The sequence below is a fragment of the Balaenoptera borealis genome (assembly GCF_965194805.1).
Source record: "Balaenoptera borealis genome assembly, chromosome: 9".
Taxonomy (NCBI): Eukaryota; Metazoa; Chordata; class Mammalia; order Artiodactyla; family Balaenopteridae; genus Balaenoptera; species Balaenoptera borealis.
The window spans coordinates 43,437,649-43,460,138 of NC_138873.1; the positions used below are offsets into that span (position 1 = coordinate 43,437,649).

Here is a 22,490-nt window from a genome sequence, read left to right on the forward strand (position 1 = left end):
AGGAAACTTAAGCTAGCCATGTGAAGACAGATGACCAACCTGTCCTCATCTATTCCAGCCATCACAAACCAGGCACTAAATGTATGATAAGAAACCTTTATGTCCCAGCTACTACCCGATTGTAACCTTATGAGTAGAACCAACCCCAAGGAAGAACTCTCCACCTGAACCGAGTCAACTCATAAATTGTTTTAAAACACTATGCTTTGGAGTAGACTACAAAGCTACAGATAACCAGAACAGGTGGCCAAGCCTTCATCCTACCTCATTTCTCAACCTTTCATTACATAAACTTACCTATTATATTTACTGATCCCAACACACTGCTCGATGCTGTTGTTTAATCTACTCTAATGGGAATGCTGCCAATGGGGAATTCCCCATTCTCTTTCTCTTTCTCTCTGTCACACACACGCACACGCAAAGAACACTGTACTGATTATGCTAATCCAAATTCTACCTATTTTTGCAAGGCCCATCTCAGATGTCACCTCCTATGGACATATGGAGGTTACCTCGCTCCTCAGGGATTTTTCTCTTTTTTTCTCCTTAAAGTCTCTTCCATTCACTAGCATTTATATATTAGCTTGCATTAATTTTTAGTAACTATCCCTAACTTGAGTATAAACTCTTTAAGAGAGACAATTTCTTGTACTTCTTTGTATCCCAGTAGGTACTCAATAAATTGACGTTTAAGAGTATGTCAATAGGATTTTTAAAATCAGTTAAATATTTACATAGAAATAGGTTTAAGTGAAAGTTTGGGAAAACCGAATATAGCTTAAGTATTTACAGTTCCCCTGAAAAAGGAATAATTTTTCTCACATATCCACATGGCTTGATCGCTCACCTCTTTCAGGTCTACTCAAAAGTCACGGAGGCTTTCTTTGGCCACTCTATTTAAAACTGCACCCCCTACTCCACCACTGACTTTCAACATTCCTCTCCCCGTCCCCTGCTTTATTTTTCCTCTTTGCTTTTATGATCTAATACATCTTACTCATTTATGATATTTGTCAGACTTCCACTAAAATGTAAGTTCCATGAGAGTAGGAATTTTTGTCTGTTTTTTTCACTGGGCCACTCTCATGCCTAGAACGGTATCTGGTACTTAACACACACCCAATCTGTCACCTGTTAAATGAATGAATCAATCAGTCAAAACCAAGGATGAGTAAATTGAAAGCCTCTTATTTCAAACAATGAAATTAACCTTTATCCCTTAAAAAATAATTGAAATTGCTTTTACAGTAGGCACAAAATGCTCGAGTCCATGCACTGAAAATGCTCCGTAAAACTCCTTTTGCTTAGCTTGACTTCTTCCTTTTCATTACCAATCATTTTTCTTTTAGCGAATATGACACAGGCTATTTCTGAATCACATCAGCAATTTAAGAACAGGAATTGCCAGAACAAGGAAGTGTGGCAATATTATAATCTGCATTCGTAGGCAGCCACCAATTTAAACTATTCAGCTGTTCATTTTCCTTCTCTACTAGAAGGTAAAGGTACTTGCTTTAAAAGAATCCCCTGGATATAAGTGACTCACTTAAAGTGAATTCACCACATTGCTCAACAGCTTTAATTAATTTCCGTTTCTGCTTCACTTACTTTTTTTCCCCCAACGTTTCTGTTGCACTGCTTAAGCAAAGAGTGCATCGCCTTATAACAGTCTTGTGATTTCTATTGTTCTGGCAAGCTCCATAAAATGTCAGCCCCTGACTATATTAAACTTTACCTTTCAGGGTAAGTTATCATTTGATGATGACAGGCTATAAGTCACCATATTCCTTGCTGGCTGCAAGGAAGGCAATCAGTCAACCAAAGATTACTCTAATAGCCTGCAAGAGGTGCTGTCTGACCTCCACTTAACCTTTCTGACAAAATGTCACACTTAAACCTGCCTGTCTAACAAAGACTTAAAGATTAAAAATCAAGTTGTAGCTTCTGTGAGCATACCAGTAATTTAAGGTACTGAACAGAGCCTAAAACACTAGTTTTCTTTCCTTCATACCAATACTCCTAAATCATTCTTACCTTTAAGGAAATACCATTGCTTTCAGGATTTGACTGAAACCCAAACATGACATTTAGAGCCTTCCCCAACCTTATCTCCTATTCATTCTTCAACATCCGGCTTAAACGCCATCTCTGGAGGCACTTCTCAAGTTTCTCCAATGAGAATTTCTCTTCCCCCTTCTCATAGCAGTTACTAACTCCCAACATTTGTTGCTACCCATGCCACTCATGTGAGTGTGTCTACCCTCCACCCCACAAGCCTGAGAATCCATGAAATTAAATGTAAAAATCCAAGGAATATGCCTAGCACTGCGCTTTAGGTTTGTAGCTACCCGAGCAATGCTGAAGTCTTGTACCTACAAAAATTCCCTACAGTGAAAATTTCCTCAATCAAAACTTATGGGAGGACAAGTATTGTGTTGGCCCCTGAGGATCAAGGATCGCACAACATCTCAGACCTCGGAAGACAGACGGTGACCACTTTCCTTTCTGTCTATCCAGTCTCTCACGTACTCTTCATAAACCCACTTCAAATGCCACCTGTCCCCAACCACTTAGCTTATGCATAAATCCTCCACAACCTGCTGTGACTTAAGAACAGTGCCTTGAGCCTCTCTGAGGAACCACTGCGGTGTAACAAAAAGGTAAATCTGTGGAAAAGCACAGACTGCCTAAAATTTCAATCCTCCTATTACTACCTCTCTAACTTCGAACAAATCAATGAATGTTGTTATCTCAGCTCCCTCATTTGTGAAACAAGGTTACAGAAACATCATCCACCTTAGTGGGACATTAAAACGAATAAGAAATATTTTTAAATATGTAGAAGGCAACTGAATCGAATTCAGGAACTTAGTAGGTGTCCAATTAAGCCTATCTCCCTTCCTCGAAAGCGCCAGCACCATAATTTGCACTTAAGGGCCTCCGGACGAGGTAACTCGCGGAGCCGGGATGGCTGTGCCGAGCGACGCGCCCCGGGTCCACCTGCCCGATGCGCGGTACCCGCGGCCGGAGACGCCCCGGCCCCCCTACCCGCTCCCGGTCTCACCTTGGTGGTCGTAGACGCTAATGTAAGAAATGCCCACGGCCATACACCACACCACGAGGCTTGCGATGTCCGAGAAGCTGGGCTCCTGCTCCTCCTCGGTGATCACCAGGCCCATGTGCACAGGCAGCTTCTCCAGGGAACGGCCGTCCGCGCGCCAGCGTAGACGCGGGTGGGCGGCGGCCGGGGTCGGCCCCCCGCGCGGATGCCGGTGGTGACGGCGGTTCCTGCCGTTCCTGCCGACAGCCAGGAGCTTGGGGAGCGTGAAGCCGAGCGGCGCTAGGACCGCGGCGGAGGCGGCCCGACAGCAGCGCCGCCAGATCCAGTTCCAGGTGCCGAACCGAACACGGAGCCAGGAGGTGAGCGTGCGGTGCAGGCAGAGCAGAGCGTGCAGCACCCGCCACACCAGCTCGTACAGCCCCGTCATACTCTCGTGGCGCCCGGGCGCCCTCCTGTCTCCGACAGCCGCGGCGCGACCGCTTCTCATCCGGCCCTGCAGCCGGCACGGGCCATCTCTCCGCGTTACCCCGCCCCCCGCACCCAAACCCCTTTCTACTGCCAACACCTCACCTCGCGCCCGCCGCCATCTTCCTCTTGCCTCGGCAGCCCCGCCCCCCCGAGTACATGGACAGTTCTAATTGGTCGACGTGGAACTCTGACGCGGCCTCTGGGTCCGAGGATGTGGCCTAGCCCGGCGCGGGGAGGGACGGCGTGCGGCTGCGAACTAGCTGGGCCGGAGACCGAGCGCGCCCCCTCGTCGCGTGGAGGGCGAGGAGCAGACGCCGGCAACACTCGGAGCAGGACGTCAGTCAGGCGCGCGTCTTCGTGGTTAGAATGGGCGATTCCGGGGAACCCGCGTCCCTCGGATCCTGGGCATCTTAAACGGTCTGTCTCTTCTCATAGCCCCCCCAGAAACGGCTTCCAAAGAGCAAAAGTGGCCCAAGTGGAGTGGAAATTACAAATGCCAGAAGGAACCTAGGGGTAGAAAGTAGCCCTCAGCATGTGTTGATGCTGGAGGTCAACCAGGGTCGCCAGAAGGAAGTGCCTTCAGAGGCGGAAGCGTGCCCCGTAGAGAGGTCTGTACTTCGGTCACATCTTCTAGCTGAGGCTAATTCTTCCAAGAGTGGCAATGAGGATATTTAGTAATGTTCCTGAAACACAATGCTTTCTGCCCACGTCGTTCCTCTCTAGTCGGTATCCTTACAGGCTGTTCATTGCTTAGTTCATAAAAGAGAGGCTACATCGCCTGGCGCTCCAGTCACTTCATTCTTCAATTCATTCATTCGTTCATTCAGCGATTATTAACTACCAGCACGATTGACCTCAGTCACCACCTCTATTTGATGTAAACTGTCCATACTGCGGTATCATCCCCTTCACACAGCCAATCGGGACTACAAAGTGGTCCTCCAGGCCAGTTCTGTACTTCCCTGCAGCAGTTCTGTACCATTTTTGCCCCTTTTGCACAAGATCTTCCCTTCTCCCGAATTCCTGTTTCCCAACTAGGTATTGCCCAAATCCCGACCCGTTTCTCAAGGTTCATCCTATATGCCACCTCCTCAATATAACTTCTCTGATTCCCTAACCTGAAGTTCTCTCTCCCTCCTTGTAAATCTCACGGCTCCTCATAAATTTCGTGGCTCTATTTATAGTACTTCTCACCTTCCTAAATATGTGGGTCTGTGTATATAATATTATTACGTGTTATATATTATATATTTTATTATATATACATATACATAACCTATATATGAAATCACACAGTTGCATTTTTTTGTGATACCTACCTAATCCTTGTTTTTTCAGGCCCCCTTTTTCCACTGGGAAACATCTGTTAACACCTTGGTTCCATGCCTTAATGTTTCAATCATTGTCACTTTTTCAACTAGTCTCCTTTTCATTTCTAAGACTCACTTCACTTTATTTTAAAACTTGAATCTCATGTTCGTCTCAAAATTTTCCTCCCTTTGGCAGCTCAGCCCGAGGAAGTGAGGGCTGGGCAACAGGCACCCCCTTCACACTCTTTGACCTCCCTCGGTCTCGTCTGCACCTGCTCCTCTGGTGATGGGCAGAGAAGAGGAGGCGGGGAAAGGCCATGACCAGGAAAGCCTGCAGTCTTCTTCCTCACTGGCCATTGCTGTTGCTTATGGGACTCCAGGATGCCCTGCTAAGGAAGCTCCCTGGGCACCAGCGTCCCTTTGAAATTTGGCTACATGTTCCACAGGGCACCCCGGCACCCCCAGCTGACACCCTGCCACATTTCTCTGCTATCCTCACCTTTTTTTCCCACTGTTTGCCTCTTCTGCCACGATTAGAGGCATCAATCTCATCTCAATCCCATGGCCAACCCAGGTGTGAAGGCACATGCAGACTGCAACTTTTCTACTTCTTTGCATTGAAAACTTAAGCAAACCATCTCCATCTGACAGTCTCTACCACCACCCCCAGTATGCAGATCCTGGCATCTTTCCTGTTGTTTGTTTGTTTGTTTCCTCCTAGAAAGCCAGAGGTAGGTTAGCAGGTCTCCTGGCTTAAGGGATGTTCAGTCTCCTAAGAGGAGGTGGGAAGAGATGGGGGCCCATTTCTCTCCTTTGACACCTTTCAGTGGGCTAAGAATGAAGGTGCCCTGTGGTTACTCCCATTTCAGGCTGCATCCCTGCGCTTAGAAGGAGATAGATTCATTGCCTTTTGTTTTCAGCCACAATTCTGGGACAACAGGAAAACTGCACTGCATGTCCTATTATATATAGAGAGATATATATGTACATTCAATCCAAAGAAGTTTCTGAACTTCTTTCTTTTCTAAATGATTTCTTATTTGTCATTCTCCCCGCCCCAAAAGCGGTAAATGTGGCACTTTCAGGAACTTTAAGGGTTCAGAATACAAATTTTGGACTTAAGCATATCTAAACTCCTCAAATTCTACCATGTACAGAAAAATGCAGAAAGAGTTGCACAGCCTCAGAAAGATGTTACGTCCCAAACATTATGGGAACAGTATTTGATCTCTTTTCAGTTTACAAAAATGTTTTAAGTTTTACTTAATCTTCACAACTAAACATATGATCTGTCTAGGCCAGGTAGAACCATCTCAGTTTTATAGAAAACTATTAGAGATGAACAATTCAGGATAATGTGTAAGAGGCTGGGCTCTAAGGAAGATCCTTTCGGCTAGCTCATCTACTTACTCCCTTCCCTGTATCCTTATCTGTAGTGTGGCAATGGCACCATGGAGGTGATGCTATTCCAGTCCTCATTTGATTGTTGTAAGAATTAGGGCAATAGTGTATGTGAAGTGTTTAGCACAATGTCTGCTCGGTAGTAAGAGCTCAGTAATTTAATCTACTACAGAAAAAAAATGAGACAAAATTTCAGTATTTTTTTTTTTTAGAAAGGACATTATCATTTACTACAGTTTTCATTATTGGCAGTTGTAACCTTGTGGTTGAGCTAATACAAATAGCCCCTAAAATGCATCATTTTCTCATTAAAAGGTAAAAGCCTCTTTAAGTAAAAAATACCTAGGCCTGGTCCAGGTTCAACTGCTGGATCTTGAAGCATAAAGAATGACAATATTAAGAAAAAAATGTTGGCTCAAAGGGTAAACTTTGATTTCCATCAAGCCACACTGCAAGAATAGAACTAGACATCAGAATTTAAAAAGAAGATTATCTTAAAATATATTTTTGTCAAATATGTAAGCTCCAAAAATGAGACCTTGAACTTTTAAAAAATATTTGTAATGATATCTTTGCAAATGAAAGCTTAAAACCTTCAAAAAAATACTTGGAAACACAGCATGCTGAATTTGTCAATAAGGTTCTTAAAATTAAACAAAGAAAAGAAAAAGACATACAGTTATCAGAACAATTTCTTGGTCATTCAAGAGAAAACTTTAATATCACCACATTTGGTGGCATATCATTTATAGAGCAAAAGAGAAAATGATCTATACAGCTACTGGAAAGTTATCCTTCGAGCAGTTATGGATCTAGTACATAGGATTTATATGATAAATCAACCGATAAATTAAAAATTAAACCTGTTCAATTGCAGAACATTTAGAAGCAACGCTGAATACTCAGCTAAAACATGTTATGGAGAGTGCAAACCAGCATGACAGGGTGGATTTTGCAAGCTGTACAACACTTCAGATGTAAGAATGTGGCAATGCATTTTTATAAAAGATGGGTTGTGTTGTCTAAATTTAATCCCACAGCTAACTAGATTAGATATGTGTAGTTAGTTTGAAAAAAGTGCACTTTAAGTATATAATAAACTGAAAAAAATGTAAGGAAATTGCAGGTGATGGAGAAGCAAATATGGCTGGGAAATGTAGTGGAGTTTGTTTGCTTTAACTTTTATGTGAACGATTTCAAATACGTTAAAGCATGATGAACTTCCATGTATCGTCACCCAGCTTCAACAGTGACTGATTCATGAACAAACCTATATCCCCGTTCACTTCCCCCAAATACAGAGCTAGATCCCTCATAATATTTTTAAACAAATCCTACACATCATAAAATTTCATCATACCTCAAATGATGAGCTCTTTTTTAATATATAACCACAGTACATTATCATACCTACAAAGTTAGCAATATTTCCTGAATGTCATTAAATATCAAATCAGTGTTCAAATTTTCAGTTGTTTATATAATCCTAAAGTTTTTTAAATTTTTATATTTTGCAGTTTGAATCAGGATCCATGTGAGAGCCACACTTTGCAACTGATTGATATACCTCTTAGGTCTCTTTCAGTCTATTCATCCCACCTCCTTCTCTTTGTTTTCCTTTCCAATTTATATACGAAGAAACCAGATTGTCCTGTGGAGTTTCCCACTGTCTGTATTTTGGTGTAGTTTTGTATGTTCCTCCATCCTTTGTAGGATATTAAAAATTTAGACCAAGGGTCAACAGACCATGGCCACGGACCAAATCTGTCCCATTCCCTGTTTATTTATTTTTTAAAAACAGACTTTATTTTTTAGAGCAGTTTTAGGTTCACAGCAAAATAGAACAGAGAGTACCAAGGGGTCCCATTACACTTTAATGTGTTTGAAATTGTCTGCATAAAAGGTAAAAAAAAAAACCCAACAAACTCCATTCCTTCTGGCATTCCAGATATGTAATATTTCATTATCCCTCAATTACAAATATTTTATTTCCAATATGATGTTTTTGAACATGCGTTTTTCAGAAATACATTGCTTAATGTCCAGCCATTTGGGAGATTTTTCTTTGTTATCAATTTCTAGCTTAATTGCAGTGTGCAGAAAACATATATGAACGATTTCCATTATTTGACATATTTTATGCCCCAACCTGCAGTCAATCTTGGTAAATGTGTCACCTGCACATGTGAGAAGCACATGGAATGTACAATTTGACCTGACAGCTCTCTTGTCCTTCCCCAGCTCCCTCCCTATGTCCCCTCACAGGCCTTGACCTAACGCATCTCTTGCATGGCTACTCCAGTCTGGGCATCTGCTTTTAGAGGAGCCGGACTAACACAAACCCACTTACCCCCTACTGCCTTTTATGCAATTGTTGCAAGGTACTTACTTACACATATGTTTTAAATCCCACAGGACATTATTGTATTTTGTCTTTATATCTAGGCTATTTTTAGACCAGTTTTAGGTTCACAGCGAAATTGGGAGGACGGTACAAAGGTTTCCCATCTACCTCCTGCATCCCCACATGCATAGCCTCCTCCGTTACAACACCCCACAAGACTGGTACATTTGTTACAATTGATGAACGTGCATTATCATCCAAGGATTATAGGCTACATTACAGTTCATTCTTCGTATTGTATGTTCTATGGGTTTGGGCAAATGAATAATGACCTGTACCCATCATTATGGTATCATACAGAGTATTTTCACTGCCCTAAAGCTCCTCTGTGCTTCACCTGTATATCCTTCCCACACTCCCCCCACTCCCCATTCCTCACAATCACAGATCTTATTACTGTCTCTATAGTTTTGCTTTTTCCAGAATTGCTGTATAGTTAGAATCATACAGTATGCAGCTTTTCCAGATGGACTTATTTCACTTAGCAATATGCATTTAAGGTTCCTCCATGTTTTTCATGGCTTGATAGCTCATTTCTTTTCAATGCTAATATTTCGTTGTCTAGATGTACCACAATTTATCTGTTCACCTACTAAAAGACATCTTATTTGCCTCAGGTTTTGGCAATTATGAATAGAGCTGCCATAAAAGCCTGTGTGCAAGTTTCTGTGTGGACATAGTTTTCAGTTCCTTTGGGTAAATACCAAAGAGCACAATTACTGGATCGTGTGGTAAGAGTATGTTTAGCTTTGGAAGAAGGTACCAAACTGTCTTTCAAAGTGGCTGTACCATGTGCATTCCCGCCATTAAGATTGAACGTTCCTGCTGCTCCAATTCCTTTTTTTCTTTTTTCATTGAAGTATAGTGGATTTACAATGTTGTGTTAGTTTCTGGTGTACAGCAATGTAATTCAATTTGACATATATATGTGTATATATATACATTCTTTTTCATATTCTTTTCTTTTGGTTTATTACAGGATACTGAATAGAGTTCCCTGTGCTATACAGTAGGACCTTGTTTATCTATTTTATACATAGTAGTTTGTATCTGATAATCCCAAACTCCTAATTTATCCCTCTCCCACCCACTTTCCCCTTTGGTAACCATAAATTTGCTTTCTATGTCTGTGAGTCTGTTTCTGTTTCATAAATAAGTTCATTTGTATCATATTTTAGGCTCCACATATAAGTGATATCATATGGTATATGTCTTTCTCTGACTGACTTACTTCACTTAGTGTGATAAACTCTGAGTCCATCCATGTTGCTGCAAATGGCATTATTTCATTCTTTATTATAGCTGAGTAGTATTCCACTGTGTATATGTACCACATCTTCTTTATCCATCTGTCAATGGACATTTAGGTTGTTTTCACATCCTGTTGTTCCACATTCTTGCTAGCATTTGGCGTTGTCAGTGTTCCAGATTTTGGCCATTCTAATAGGTGTGTAGTGGCATCTTGTTGCTTTAGTTTGCATTTCCCTGATGCTACATGATGCATCTTTTCATATGTTTATTTGCCATCTGTATATCTTACTTAGTAAGGTGTCTGTTAAGGTCTTTGGCCCATTTTAAAATCAGGTTGTTCGTTTTCTTGTTGTTGAGTGTTTAGTGTTCTTTGTATGTTTTGAATAACAGTCCTTTAGCAGATGAGTCTTTTGTAAATATTTTCCACCAGTCTGTGGCTTGTCTCCTTATTCTCTTGACACTATCTTTTGCAGAGCAGAAGTTTTTAATATTATGAAGTCCAGCTTACAAATTATTTCTTTTATGGATCACATGTTCGTGTTGTATCTAAAAAGTAATTGCCATACCCAAGGCCAACTATGTGTTCTCCTATGTGTTATTCATAGCTTTCTGTTTTACATTTAGGTTTGTGATATGCTTTGAGTTAATTTTTGCGAAGGGTGTGAAGTCTGTTTCTGTATTCAAATTTTGCATGTGGATGTCCTGTTATTTCAGCACCATTTGATAAAAAGACTATCTTTTCTTCACTGTATTGCCTTTCCTCCTGTGTCAGAGATCAGTCGACTATATGGATTTATTTCTGGGTTCTCTATCTTGTTCTATAGATCTATTTGTCTATTCTTTCATGACTACCACACTGTCTTGATTAGTGTGTCTTTATAGTAAGCTGTAAAGTTGGGCAGTGTCAGTCCTTCAATATTGTTCTTCTCCTTTAATATTTAGGTGGTTATTCTGGGTCTTTTGCCTCTCCATATAAACCTTAGAATGATCAAATACATATTTGGATGTATTTTTTGATATCCAAAAATTGACTTGCTGGGATTTTGATTGGGATTGCATTGAATCTATAGGTCAAGTTGTGAAGAAAAACATCTTAACAGTATTGAGTCTTCCTATACATGAACATGGAATATATCTCTCCATTTATTTAGTTCCTCTTTGATTTCTTTCATCAGTGTTCTGTAGTTTTACTCATAGAGATCTTATATATATTTTGTTAGATTTATACCTAAGTATTTCATTTTTGGGGTGCTAGAGTGGGCTAGAGTTGGGTACAGTCATCCCTCGGTATCCACAGGGGATTGGTTCCAGGACCCCCGTGGATACCAAAATCCTCAGATGCTCAGTCCCTTATATAAAATGGTATAGGATTTATATATAACCTAAGCACATTCTCCCATATACTTTGTCATCTCTAGATTATTATAATACCTAATACAATGTAAATGTTATGTAAATAGTTGTAAATGCAATGTAAATAGTTGCTGGAGTGCAGCAAAGGGTCAAGGTTTGCTTTTTTGAACTTTCTGGATTTTTTTTTTTCGAATATTTTCTATCCGCAGTTGGTTGAATCCATGGATGTGGAACCAGTAAATGCAGAGGGCCAACTGTATTTCCCTTCCCCCACATGAAAGGCTAGAGTGGGCTGGAGTTGGGTATTTGTCTTCCCCTAGGTCGGTTAGGCTCTGATAAAACCCCAACAGTTGAGGCTCTGGTAAAATAGTTTCTCTTGAGAGCCTGTCTTGTTAAGAAGAACAGAATGCTCTTGCATATTTCAAAATGGTCCCTTTCCCCCTCCTATTGCCAGAAGCATGAGGGAATTTTTCTCCAGTGTTCAGTTGAGCACCTGGTTGAGTTCCTGGAGGTAAAACTCACAAAAGGGGGGAGGCTCCCGATGACTGGGACCCCCAGAGTTTTAAATTCGCAGACCTGTCCACTCTGAGCTTCCAGCAATTCATCAATATAGTTCAGGTTTTCCTACCGCAGCACTGGCTCCTGTGGAGGTTTCTGCTCCAATAAGTTGCAATTCTCTGTATTCCCCTGTCTGTCTCTCCAATTTGGAGAGCAGCAGTTTGCCCTCTGACCTCACTTCCTTTATGGATCTAAGAAGAGTTGTTGATTTTTCAATTTGTCTAGCTTTCCCTTGTTGTTACAACAGATACTTCCAAACTCCTTACATGCTGGATCATAAACTGGAAGTCTACCACCATTTTTTTTTTTTTTTTTTTTTTTGGCTGTGTTGGGTCTTCGTTTCTGTGCGAGGGCTTTCTCCGGTTGCGGCGAGCGGGGGCCACTCTTCATCGCGGTGCGCGGGCCTCTCACTGTCGCGGCCTCTCCTGTTGCGGAGCACAGGCTCCAGAAGCGCAGGCTCAGTAGTTGTGGCTCACGGGCCTAGTTGCTCTGCGGCATGTGGGATCTTCCCAGACCAGGGCTCGAACCCCTGTCCCCTGCATTGGCAGGCAGATTCCCAACCACGGCGCCACCAGGGAAGCCCTACCACCATTTTTTTTTTTTTTAAAGTTTTATTGGAAGATAGCCATGTCCATTCATTTATGAATTGTATCTGGCAGAGTTGAGTAGTTGCAACGAGACCACAAGGCCCACAAAGTCTAAAATATATACTATCTGGTCATTTACATAAAAAGTTGGCCAACACCTGACTTAAATTACAAAATCCCTTAAGTAAAAGGAGCCTTATTCAGATTGGTTTATAGAGGCTAAAAAGTGCTTGCATAAATCTGATATTACTAGAATTCCCAGAAAATAAAGAAACTGAACTATGTACTAGCTTTTTAAGGAAAAAAAAGTCACTTTCTCACAGAAACTGCTAGGTCGTAATCATTTTTATACAAGAATCCAAAATCCTTGGAGGAATTATCCTTGTTTGACAGTTTGGATTTTTTTTTTTTTTACTCTGTAAATTTATTTCCTGGATTTGTCTTCTCATAAAGAGACTAGTTAATCTGAACTTCCCGAACTTCTTATACTAGGTTATCGATCAGATAAGTTTACTCCCACATAATGTTAAAATTAGGAAAAATGTAAAATTATATGTTCAACAATTTAGAACTATAGTCATCCCTCACTCTCCAAAGGGGATTGGTTCCAGGACCCACCAAGGAAACCAAAATCCGATGATGCTCAAGTCTCATCACTGGCTTTCTGGTTCCACAGTTCCACATCGGTGGATTCAACCAACTACCAACCATGTAGCACTGTATTATTTACTAAGAAAATCCTCATGTAAGCGGGACCCCCACTGTTCAAGGATAAACCGTATATAAATTCTGATGGATTTTTTTATGTCAGCGTTATGATCTGTAGTGTGTCATTTTAAATAGAATCTCCAAGATCTTGAGTTAACTTTAACTGTTGGAAATAATATTAAATCAGGTTAATTGATTAATTTATAGGAGTTCCATAGATAACTTCTAAGTAACATAGAAAACTGAAACATAGGTCACTATGTTCCATAGTGATAGGTATATCTTTACCACAGAGATAATACATGTCTTATATATACACACTATATATATGCATATATACAATATATTACATAAACACACACATATATAAATACACTAAAATATATTTTAGTGTATGTATATATACATACATGTTTATACTTTATACATAAAAGATTGGCTGATTTGACTAAAGGTTAAAATTTTCTGTAAGGCAAAAGACATCATAAACCAAGTTGAAAGAAGAATGATGGTCTGGGAGAAAATATGAGTAATATAGCTGACAAAATAGAGATAATATCCCTACTATACAAAGAAACCCTACACACTGATCTTTAGACAAAAAAAAAGAACTGAATTTTTTAAAATGAGCAAAGTATATGAACAGGTCATAAACAGAAGAGGAAACGTAAAGGCAAACAAATATATAAAAAACATGCTCAACCTCACTAGTAGTCAAGAAAGTGAAAATCAAAACAATGAGATACAGTTTTTTCACCGGTCAGATGGGCAAAATGTAAAGACTGAGGCTAAATGCTGATGCTTGTTTAGAAACAAGTATCTATAAACATTGCTGATAAGCTTATACAACATTCGAAGGAAGTAATCTTTGTAAAATAATCTGTTGGTATCAGTTATAATTAAAAATACACATAGCCTGTCTTACACTCAAAAGTCTGTACCTCCCACTCTCCCACCCTTATACAGCCCTTCCCCCCACTCCCACTGGTAACCACGAGTGTGTTCTCTATTTCTGAGTCTGCTTCTTTTTTGTTATAGTCACTAGTTTGTTGTATTTTTTAGATTCCACATATAAGTGATATCATACAGTATTTATCTTTCTCTGTCTGACTTATTACACTGTAATGCCCTCCAAGTCCACCCATGTTGCTGCAAATGGCAAAATTTTGAACTTCTTTATGGCTGAGCAGTAAGATAGGTTCAAGGATGTATTATACAACTCGGGGAATATAACCAATATTTTTTAATACCTGTAAATGGAAAGTAACCTTTAAATTTTTTTTTTTAATTAAAAAGAATACACATAGTCTGTAATACAGAGATCTTATTTTGGAATTCCATTCCATTTCCAAATGAATAATTATCATGAGCTACTTTTCATAGGATACATGGACTATATTTTGTCTATTTAGACAGTATTATTTTCAGTGGCACTTGTGATTTCTTAAAAAAGAAAAAGTGGTTGATAAGTTCTAAAGCAGAAATGAGTACTATTAGCCTGAATAACAATGATCCAACGCTGGGTCGGGGAGCTTGTGAGGGTTTGTGTTGTGGGGAGTGAAGGGGGGGAAGGAAGGACTATATTAAGTATTTTCTGGAAACTAAGATAGATTGGGATCACTCTAAAGGCAACTGTCACTTACTGTCTTGAACGTTGAATAATGGCTATTAAATCAAACCCTTTATACTGGATTCCTAAAAACAGTGTTTCGTGAAAGCTTACAGAGAATATTAGAAACAATATTTTGCCTTAGAGAGAAAAAAAGATAGGGGAATCCATCATAACAGTTATTCCCTGTCAAAACCAGATACTATCCAGAATACAGGCAAACATAGGGCTCAGAGATAGTGCTACTAATGTTCCTCAATCAAAATGTTAAGATGAGCCATTATTATTACTGAAATGACAGCAGTTCCACAAAGTTTATTCTCATAAAACTGTGCTTTTGGACACTTTTACCATTCCCTGAGGTTTCAGACTGATAATCTGGCGAAAATCCAATTTTTAGCATTCACTGCACAATTATATGATGCAAAAACATCAAGTTTCTGGCTGACTTGTAAAGATAGTAATTATTTCATTTGGGTACATATTTGTTTAAGCAAACATAGCTAAGAGCAAAATATCTAATTAACCAAGTGATGAATGATATAACTGAACCATGACCCCTGGCAAACTAGAACTTAACAAAAATCAGTATTATTTTTTTATTTTAAATTTATTATTTATTTATTTATTTATTTTTGGCTGTGTTGGGTCTTCGTTTCTGTGCAAGGGCTTTCTCTAGCTGCGGCGAGCGGGGGCCACTCTTCATCGCGGTGCGCGGGCCTCTCACTGTGTCGCGGCCTCTCGTTGCGGAGCACAGGCTCCAGACGCGCAGGCTCAGTAGTTGTGGCGCACGGGCTTAGTTGCTCCGCGGCATGTGGGATCTTCCCAGACCAGGGCGCGAACCCGTGTCCCCTGCATTGGCAGGCAGATTCTTAACCACTGTGCCACCAGGGAAGCCCAAAAATCATTATTATTATTCAGTTTCTGAGGGCTGGTGAATTGTATATAACCTATATATAAAAGGCATGAAACAGTTAAATGTCAACAGACCCCCCCCATCCAACCTTCACCCCTTACACACACACACACACACACACACACACACACACACACATATATATATGAATGCCTGTTTTAGAAAAAGGAGAATTTTGGGCTATAGCCTCAATACCAGAGCATTTTTTGATGATGGGATCTAGTAAAAAAAAAAAAAAAATATATATATATATATATATATATATATATATATATATATATATATATATATATATATATATATATATATATATATATATAGGCTTCCCTGGTGGTGCAGTGGTTGAGAATCTGCCTACCAATGCAGGGGACACGGGTTCGAGCCCTGGTCTGGGAAGATCCCACATGCCGCGGAGCAGCTAGGCCCGTGAGCCACAATTGCTGAGCCTGCATGTCTGGAGCCTGTGCTCCGCAACAAGAGGGGCCGCGATAGTGAGAGGCCTGTGCACCGCGATGAAGAGTGGCTCCCACTTGCCGCAACTAGAGAAAGCCCTCGCACAGAAACGAAGACCCAACGCAGCCATAAATAAATAAATAAATAAATAAAATTAAAAAAACTATAGAGGAAAAAAAAAAAAGGACTCCTTCAGAGGAAGGAGCATTTTCCCAGCATCAGCCTTGAAGACATAGTTCCCATCTAAAACCAGGACATCCATGAACCTCCTCCCTCTGAAGTGAGCGAGGCATTCACAGGTGCAACCAAGCAGAGATTTTTGAGAAGACGTGTGAACCCCGTTGCCAAGGCATTAGCAGAAAGCCTACAGATCCAAAGAAGACAAGTTTACACTTTCCTGCTGTTGCATGTATGGCATAAAAGAAATTTATAAAGTCTGTAAGGAAAAGCTGTTTAAAGTTTATAAATTCTAAGCAATTCTGAGTAGAAACTAAAAATACTCCTGAATGAAAATATCAGCTCTGATAAAAGCAGTATATTCGGGAAAAAAAAAAAAAAAAAAAGAACATGGCTATAGAACAATCTTTAAGTAAATAAATAAGTCATCAAAATTGGGGAAAAAAAAAAGCAGTGTATTCGCGTATGACCATGTGAGCATGTGCCAGAAAGGAGCACCAGTGCCTTCTTTTCAGATTTACTCAGTTCAGTTATTCCTTGTGGGGTTCCAAACTGTGATGAAGTTCTCGCCGCCTTCCCCAAGGGCTGAGCGGGAGACTGGTCTTTTATCTGAGAACAGTCAAGCCCTTACCAGGCGCAATGTAAAGTCTTCAACCAGGATTTGTATTACCAAGGGAGCAGCCAGTAGGAAGTGTGTGACCAGGCAGTGAGTGGCTCGGTTCTGATGCTTAGCAGGACTAAACAGGCATGATTTGAATTGTTGGGAGGACCCAGTGAGGGAAGAGAAGGGCTTCAGTATGGACACACGCTGGCCACTGCATAACCCTAGCAGGTGCCATTTACAGATGCCACCATATGATTGGCACCTGGGGTATAGAGCAAGGTCTCCATTTGGGGAGAGAGGCAGGTTTGCAAATTATTGGGTAGTTAGGAAAATGACTTTCTTCCATATAGGTTTAATTCAAAAGAATTAACTCTGGGAGGTAGTATGTAATACCCATTTTACAGATGAAGAAACAGAGGCACTGGAAGTTAACAGAAGGAAAACTGGTGTCTAACAGTTTATCTACCCTTTTCTTTACCTACCAAGTAACCCTTTTCTCAGGCATTAAGTGTACTTTTGTGCCCAGGTGACTGCCCCTTCTCCAACTCCAGTGACACTCAACCTACACCCACATTCCAGGATTGTGAATCAGTATCTCATATTCCATACTTTATTCTCCCTTCCAAATTTCACTTGTCCTGTATCTCAACCCTAGTCTCTAGCTGTTTTCCATGATTAATAGCTAATTATCTGATTTTTAAAAATCTCTTCATAAGTGTCAAAATATAATAATTGGGCCTTAAAATTTCCTTATCCCTTTCTTTGTCCTTTCCACCTTTTATCTTTTTCTTGTTTTTTTTGTAAATTCATCAAAAAACTTAAATCAAGAGCCAGAAATTGAGATAAATGGGTAGAGAAAGAAAGAAAGAAAGAAAGAAAGAAAGAAAGAAAGAAAGAAAGAAAGAAAGAAAGAAAAACGGAGAGAGAAAGAAAGAGAGAGAGAGAGAAAGAAAGAAAGAAGGAAAGAAAGAAAGAGAAAGAAAGAAAGAAAGAAAGGAAGAAAGAAAGGGGAAGAAAGAAAGATGGAGGGAGGCAAGGAAGGAAGGAAGGGAGGAAGGAAGAGAGAAAGGAAGGAAGAAAGAGAAAGAGAAAGAAAAAGAAAGGAAAGAAAGAAAGAGAGAGAGGGAGGGAAGGGGGAGAGAGAGAGAAAGAAAGAAAGGAAGGAAGGAAGGAAGGAAGGAAGGAAGGAAGGAAGGAAGGAAGGAAGGAAAGGAAGGAAGGAAGGAAAGAAACTGCTATGGACTGAATTGTGCCCACCAAGATTCCTTCATATGTTAAGCCTTAACCTCCAATGTGATTGTATTTGGAGATAAGACCACTAGGGAGGTAATGAATGTTAAGTGAGGTCAAAAGGGTGGGGCCCTAATTTAACAGGATTGGTGTCATAAGAAGAAGAAATACCAGAGATATCTCTTCTTTCCATGTGTGTGCACACAGACGAGAGGCCACGTGTGGACACGGTGAGAAGGCAGTTCTCTGCAAATCAGGAAGAGAGGCCTCACCAAAATCCAGCCCTTACAGCATCTTGATCTTGGGCTTCTAGCCTCCAGAACTAATTTTCTGTTGTTTAAGTCACCCAGCCTGTGGCATTTTGTTATGGCTGCCCAAGCAGATGAATACAAATACTTGATTGAAACTATTACCATTCTAGACATTGTTTGTGAGTAGAATGTGCTAAGGGAATCTTACGTAGCTTTGAATGCTATCGTAGAAAGACTACTGGACCAAAATCAAACATTGATTGATCCAGGTGCAATCAGTTCTGGTTCTGCCACTTCCTATATGTGTGAACCTGACAGTCACTTCACCCCTATAAGCCTGAGCTCCCTCACCTGTAAAAGACTAGATTCTGTCTCAAGGCACTCACAGCTTGAGAATTCTGATTATAAATATCCAGGCAATGTCAGTGGGTGTAAATGATTACACATCAAGCATCGTTAATCTTTGTTAGAGAGAACTGTGGTCTAACACATTAGAAGAATTGAAGCCCCACACGATAGCAAGGAAAATCATATGAGTTCCCTTATTTCTGCGCATCTGTGCATATATACTTGGGATACCTGTCAATGTGCCAGGAAGTACTAGAAACCACAATATTACCAGGCTTTTCTCCAAGGAATATCAATGTTATAAAGATTTGGGGAGAAGAAAATATGGACATAAAGCAAGTAATGTAAAATTTGCACAAAAGTTTCAGCTAAAACATGGCACTCTGGAGAAAGTTTTAGCTTCTGATGGGCATCTTTGCTCATCCGCACAAATCTCTACTGTTTCTTTCTCTGCCATTGGGGGTATTTTGATGAAAAGCCTTGTAAAATACTACAGCTGATAAATCTTAGTAATTAGAAGAGCAACTGATTTGGATGGGGTTTTAGATTTATTTGCAAGTAGATGATTTTCACAAGTAGATTGATAGAGAGGAAAAAAAAATTATTCTACAGTCACACCTCTATCCCCAATCAGGCAGCTCTCAAAAGTATGCAGTTAATCAAAAGAAAGGCACTGCAGGGATTGTGGTCCTCGGAGAAAACTGAATGTAACTAAAGCACAGCTCTTTTCAGGAAGGCTATTGTAGGGACATCTGTGGTAATTTCAGTGCCAGTTTACATTTCCCTTTCTGGTTTCCCTTTGGTCTTGGTGAGACTGTCAAAGAGTAGCCTTGGCTACTGTCCCTTAGCCAAAGGCAAACATGTGACTCAAGCTGGAACAATTAGTCTCTCCCTCTGGGGATGTGACTCTTGAGAAGAGGGAAGCTAACACTGCTAATAGTGGGAACACTTCATTCTGCAGAGAGAACCCTAAAGAAGCTTAGAGACTCTTCATTACGTTCTTCCTGCCTGGGGCCCAGGAGCAGATCTGATCCCCGTCCTTTCCAGATTCTCCAGATTTTCCTTTGATTCTGTGAGTTATTCCCAACCTTTCCAATAAATTCTTTCTTGCTTAAGTTGGAGTCAGTTTTTATTACTTATAAACAAAAGCCTGTAGTGCAGGTCTATAGGTACCAACTTCATACACAAAATCATCACTTTTTATTTGATAAAATGAACTACTCTATTTACAGGAAGTTAGTTAGATAGAGATTTTATTGGGCATTACTATTTGTCTAGGTTTCAGTATAAAATACAAACAAATTACTTTTAACATGGAAGGAATCTTACATCTTCTGATCATTCCTTTCTGCTTCCCTCCCCCCCACCTCAACTTGTCTTAACCCTCACTTCATTCTTAAAAAGAAAGAGAAAAACTTATAAGAAGAATCTTGTATATCTAAATGTATTATATATTTCTACTTAAGATATTGAACATTAAAAAACCTTTTTTCTGGAGCACAGAGGATCTTTAGGGCAGTGAAACTACTCTGTGTGATATTATAGTGGTAAATACATGTCATTATATATTTGTCCAAACCCAGAGTATGTATAACACCAAGAGTGAACCCTAATGTAAACTATGGACTTTAGGTGATTATGACCTGTCAATAGAGATTCATCAACTGTAACAAATGTTCCATTCTGGTGGGACATGTTGTAATGGGGGAGGCTATGTTTGTGTAGGGGTAGGAGGTATATAGGAAATCTCTGTACCTTCCTCTCAATTCTGCTATGAACCTAAAACTGCTCTAAAGATGAAGTCTATTTTAAAAAAAGAAAGAAACAAAACCTTTTTCTAAACTGTAAACTAAGCTCATCCTTAATCTATCTCATAATCATAATAATCATCATCCACATTGATTCTGATGCTGGAGTGCTCTTCAGGCTTTGGTTTCTTTTTGGTCTCTTTGCTTTTCTCGGTCAGATGCAAGTGATGCTCACATTGCCTCATTATCTTCTTGGAAGACATCCAGCTCTCCCCTTGTCGTTCAGCTGGTGCTGCACATTGTCCTCCCCTCACATCTGTGCCCTTGGCCTTCAGGACCTCCCTGGCTCTCAGGAGACTGCAGGTGCAATTCCACGGATTTCCATCCAGATACAGGTGCCTGAGGCGAGGCAACACCTCCAAGGCTTTGAGGTCTAAGGCAGAGATCTTGTTGTTCCTGAGGTTTAGAACCTGAAGCTGCTTCAGATCCTTGAGCTCCCTCTCAGCAATATCCTGGATGGCGTTGCCTTTTAGGTCCAGCCTTGCTAAGGTTGCCGGGAGCCTGCAAAAGCATGGAAACAGGATGTGAGAGGAGGCTGTGACCATCATTCCATAACTGCCTAGGCAACTCAGATTGAGCAACACCCACCTTTTCTGTACCATTCTGTTCCCTCTGAAGCTAGAAAACAAGCTTTATTTTGTAAAGTTAATTAAAAGTGCAAACCTCAGTCTAATCTACAGGTCTTTAACACTTTCTCATAGGTCTTATTTTCTAGCCCTCTGATTTTTCTGGTTCCTAGCCATAAAACTCTTTAATTTTTCGTTTCAAATTGGATCATGTAACAAATTGATAAGAAAAATAGTAAGTTTCCAACTTTTTAGTTGGCAGATGCCATGAATCAATAATTTATAGGAAAGGTAAAAATATTGAATAAAAATATGAAAAGGGTTGTTCTTCATGAATATAAAAGGTAATGAAAAATGATGCAATGTGAGAAATTAGAAATTAGAGCATCATTTTGAATTTAAATTTCAAAATTTATTTCTGATGAGGGTGTAGTGAGGTAAGAACTTAAACTCTGCTAGTGGGAGTATAAACTGGTACCATTTTGGAAACAATTTGGTAACATATATCGAATTTAAATAACGTCATGCCTTTCAGCGTAGGAGATAATAGGAGAAGTGAATAGAGATTTATTTAAAAATATGTTTGTCACATATTTGATCATATTTATAACAGCAAAAAAATGATAAAGGGCTAATGTCCACTAATATGGAAATTAAGAGATAATGGACTATTATGTGATCATAAAAATCATATTTTCAAATAATTTTTAAAATACCAGTTCTATAAAAAAGCTCTTCTGACTATGGCTTAAAAATCCAGAAACTATAAAAGATCACTAAATCAACTACATTAAAAATAATAGAAAAAGAAATTGTGTATGGCAAAAGATATATGCAAAGTCAAAAGACAAATGATAAACTGGGGGAAATATCTGCACTTTATATCCCAGACAATGAGCCAATCTCCCTAATATGTAAAGGACTCTTACAAGTTGAGAAGAAAAGGTTTTAAAATAAGTCTGAAAGTGGGCAAAAAGTATGAATGGAAATCCACATAAAAGCAAAGGCTTTAAGTCTTCAGCCATACTCAGAATAGAGAAATGAAGAATAAAACCACACAGAGATTCCATTTCTCACCTATCAGATTGGTAAAAAATCTTAATCCTTAGCAATACATTCTGTGGGCAAAGCCATGAAGAAGCAGACAATCTCATACATAGCTTGGTGGGAGCTGAAAATGGCACGGCTCCTGTGGAGAATTTAGCAAAGCCTAACAAAATAACATGTACATTTACCCTTCGACCCAGCAATTTCATTTCTAGGTAAAATCTCTGAAGATGTGATATTTTATATCCACAAACATATCCGTATTTTATATCCACAAACATAAAACAGCACATGTGTATTTCTTATGGTATTATTTATAATAGCAAAAGACTGTAAACAACTCAGTACAACAGTAAAGAACTACTATGCAGCCTTGA

General features: G+C 39.8%; 3 protein-coding genes across 3 annotated transcripts in view; 1 reads left to right on the forward strand and 2 right to left on the reverse strand.

Annotated features, from left to right (window-relative positions):
- The window catches only part of NUS1 (NUS1 dehydrodolichyl diphosphate synthase subunit), a 27,743-nt gene extending 24,081 nt beyond the window's left edge, over nt 1-3,662 (reverse strand). The window contains exon 1 of the mRNA XM_082406270.1: nt 3,068-3,662. Coding sequence (XP_082262396.1) covers nt 3,068-3,551 — 484 coding nt within the window. The 5' untranslated portion in view covers nt 3,552-3,662. The remainder of the gene's footprint in view (nt 1-3,067) is intronic.
- Nucleotides 2,971-15,306, forward strand: LOC309635211 (uncharacterized protein; the record flags this gene model as incomplete). The annotated part of the gene is made up of 3 exons (XM_082406079.1): nt 2,971-3,060; nt 3,348-3,949; nt 7,761-15,306. 3 exons carry the CDS (start codon nt 2,971-2,973, stop codon nt 7,927-7,929), a joined length of 861 nt encoding a protein of 286 aa, XP_082262205.1. The 3' UTR covers nt 7,930-15,306.
- Nucleotides 15,307-15,860: 554 nt separating this feature from the next.
- LOC309635241 (nephrocan-like) overlaps nt 15,861-22,490 on the reverse strand; it is a 31,036-nt gene continuing 24,406 nt past the window's right edge. Inside the window, exon 3 of the mRNA XM_082406200.1 lies at nt 15,861-21,001. Within this exon, the coding sequence (XP_082262326.1) occupies nt 20,554-21,001 (448 nt within the window). The 3' untranslated portion in view covers nt 15,861-20,553. The remainder of the gene's footprint in view (nt 21,002-22,490) is intronic.